The following is a 2500-nucleotide window of genomic DNA, read 5'->3' as shown; positions in this document are numbered from 1 at the left end:
TAATCTGTATGATATCTGTCAATGACTGAACATGTATCCCATGTAGTTCACCACGGAAGAAGAACGAAATTACTGGCTGCCATTCCTAGGTCTAACAGGCCTAGTTACTTCCTATATAAGAAATCTACCAACACACAGGTTCATTAATTTCTACCTTGATTACAACAATAGAACTAAAGAAGGCATTGTCATTGGTTTCTTCCAAATACTTAGGATATGCAGGCAAGAGTTCCTGTTGCCGATGCGGAATTCTCCACCTGAGACGTTAGTCAATAATTGATCTCAACCAGGAATACTGCATACCTTGTAGTAGCTGCAACAAGGTATACAAGTCATGGTCTGACCTGGCCTTGTATATATGAGGCCTTGTGTGTTTCACTTATACATAGCCATTTCATCCATGCATCACTACTGAGTGCTTACAGCTGTGGTCAGATTGCCCCTAGGTACTCCAGCCTCCACCAGGCAAGCAAAAGGCTTAACGTCACCTACAAGGCGGAGGCGATGGTGGTCTCTGTCCAGGATAGCGTAACAGGATGGCATCCTGCACGCTACAATGCTCGCAACACTGATTAGCATATTCAGTGGTGTTTATCATCTGCCATGCACATTGGTAACCTATTTTTGTGAAAAATAGCTTTGACACCTCTGGATGATGATACAAAGAGTACCAATTATAATCTGTGCCGTTTGTGTGCCATCTAAATGAACTGGAGGTTCGTACTTCTTCTATAGTGCTGCTCAGCATCTTAAGAGTTCTTGATTTGGTTAGATTAGTTAATTCAGGGGCTGTTCTTGCCAATTTCATCGGTCTGTTAGCCAGCTCATTTACCACGATGTGGCTGGGAATGTGTCCTACATGCAGCGCCCCAGGCTGTCAATGGATGCCTAAGAATCCGCATGTGTTACATATCCTACTCTCTGGCATGAATGGGCTGTCTCCTATAAGTGAATGATGAAGCATTGTCTGATATCCGAATGGATACCAAACTGTCCCATGTTACAAATCCAGTGCCTACGCTGCGGGTGATATGAAGACTGATCCATCCATACTACCCAGGGGAGCTGTTGTTGCAATGTTCCCTTCTGCATCTGCTCTCAGTTGAAGCGGGGAGTGACTCTCTTCCACCGCCAAGCTCATTGTGCCTACGGCGAAGCGTGACAAAGCAATGATGGGGAAAATCCATGCCTGAGCAAGCAACTGCTCTCTGGGTATCATTTGGGCATCGTGGTAGCTTTGGTACCCGATTTTTGTTTTGTTTTTGTTTTTGTTCTGTACCACCAGAGGGACAAGATTTACCTCCGTGTATGAGACTGAGAATCTTCGTCTACGTCGGGACGCCTAGAGTAATCCTGCGTTTCTTTTGGATTAACTTCAACCCGGCTTTGACGCTAGGCTTGACAGGGAACAGGGAGTACAAGAGTGGGACTCGAAGAAGCGACGCGTTTTGTAACCTCTCGACCGGCACGGAGGCGAGGACGGATTTTTATCTTTTACAAATCGACGTTCACCTGCCTGAGGTGCAAAGCTTTCATGGTCAAAAGAGGCTTCGTCTATGGCAAAGGAAGATGGCAGAAGCAGCATGAATTGAATAAATTGGCAGCATAATTAGCGCACCTGCAATACGCGAATTATCCAAGGTCATTGCTCGCTGAATCACGAGTTTTTGCATATTTTGTTATATATATATATATATATCTCTTTGTATTTCTGAAGAAGCAATGTAGCAAAAAGGCCTTCGGAATGATCGTGTTTTCTTGTTCTTCCTTTAGTTGTTTTGTTTACACATAGACACACACACAAACACAACAACCCCCTCCATTATCCAAGCACCCAAACCCCATCCCCCCCACACAAGAATCTACCCTCCCTCCCCTCTCCCTCCCCCTAAAAAAACAAACCCCTATTTCTAATCTCAAAAAATGTAAATGAAAACAAAACAAATAAATAAAAGAGAATGAAAAGAGAAAACCACCAATACTTCTCTATCGAGAGCCACGCTGCCTCGCCCCGCCCAGACAGCCAGGAAGGGGGCGTGGCGTGCTACTTACTCTTCGCGTTCGTTGCGCCGGAACCTGTTGAAGGAGGTGGTCGGGTAGTAGGAATTCCGTTGGGGCCTGTGGGGGGAGGGGGGGAGGCGTCAGCGCTGCTTGGGGTGGATCCGAGTGGGTTCTGTTGTGGATCTGGTTTGTCTGGACTGTTTGGAGGGTTTTACTTATTTATTTATTTCCAATTTTGAGTCTGTTGAAGGGGTTGGTAGGAGGTCCGTTGGGGCCTGTTGGGCGGGGGGGATGGGGTGGGGTGGGGGTGGAGGCGTCAACGCAGTTCCGTTGGGGGCCTGGTGGTGGTGGTGGGGGGGGGGGGTCGGGGGGTGGTGGGCGTCAACGATGTTTGGGGTGGATTCTGATTTTTTTTGCTCCATTTGAATTTTGTTTGGTTTATTTGATTGGGTTTTGTGTCTGTTTGTTTGTTTGTTTGCGTTTTATCTATGTGTCTTTA

At 46.4% G+C, this 2500-nt stretch overlaps 1 protein-coding gene across 7 annotated transcripts in view; it reads right to left on the bottom strand.

Annotated features, from left to right (window-relative positions):
• Hml (hemolectin) overlaps positions 1–2500 on the bottom strand; it is a 121725-nt gene that overhangs the window by 109780 nt on the left and 9445 nt on the right. For 3 of the 7 annotated variants that reach the window (XM_070132350.1, XM_070132351.1, XM_070132355.1), the window contains exon 2: positions 2053–2118. The exons of 2 other annotated variants lie outside the window; for them this stretch is intronic. In XM_070132350.1, the coding sequence (XP_069988451.1) occupies positions 2053–2118 (66 nt within the window). The remainder of the gene's footprint in view (positions 1–2052; positions 2119–2500) is intronic. 2 more of the 7 variants (XM_070132352.1, XM_070132356.1) reach the window with 1 other exon arrangement.

This window comes from Penaeus vannamei, chromosome 17 (assembly GCF_042767895.1).
Source record: "Penaeus vannamei isolate JL-2024 chromosome 17, ASM4276789v1, whole genome shotgun sequence".
NCBI lineage: Eukaryota > Metazoa > Arthropoda > Malacostraca > Decapoda > Penaeidae > Penaeus > Penaeus vannamei.
The sequence above is the reverse complement of the archived record's forward strand: the minus strand, read 5'-3'. Positions and strand labels throughout refer to the sequence as shown.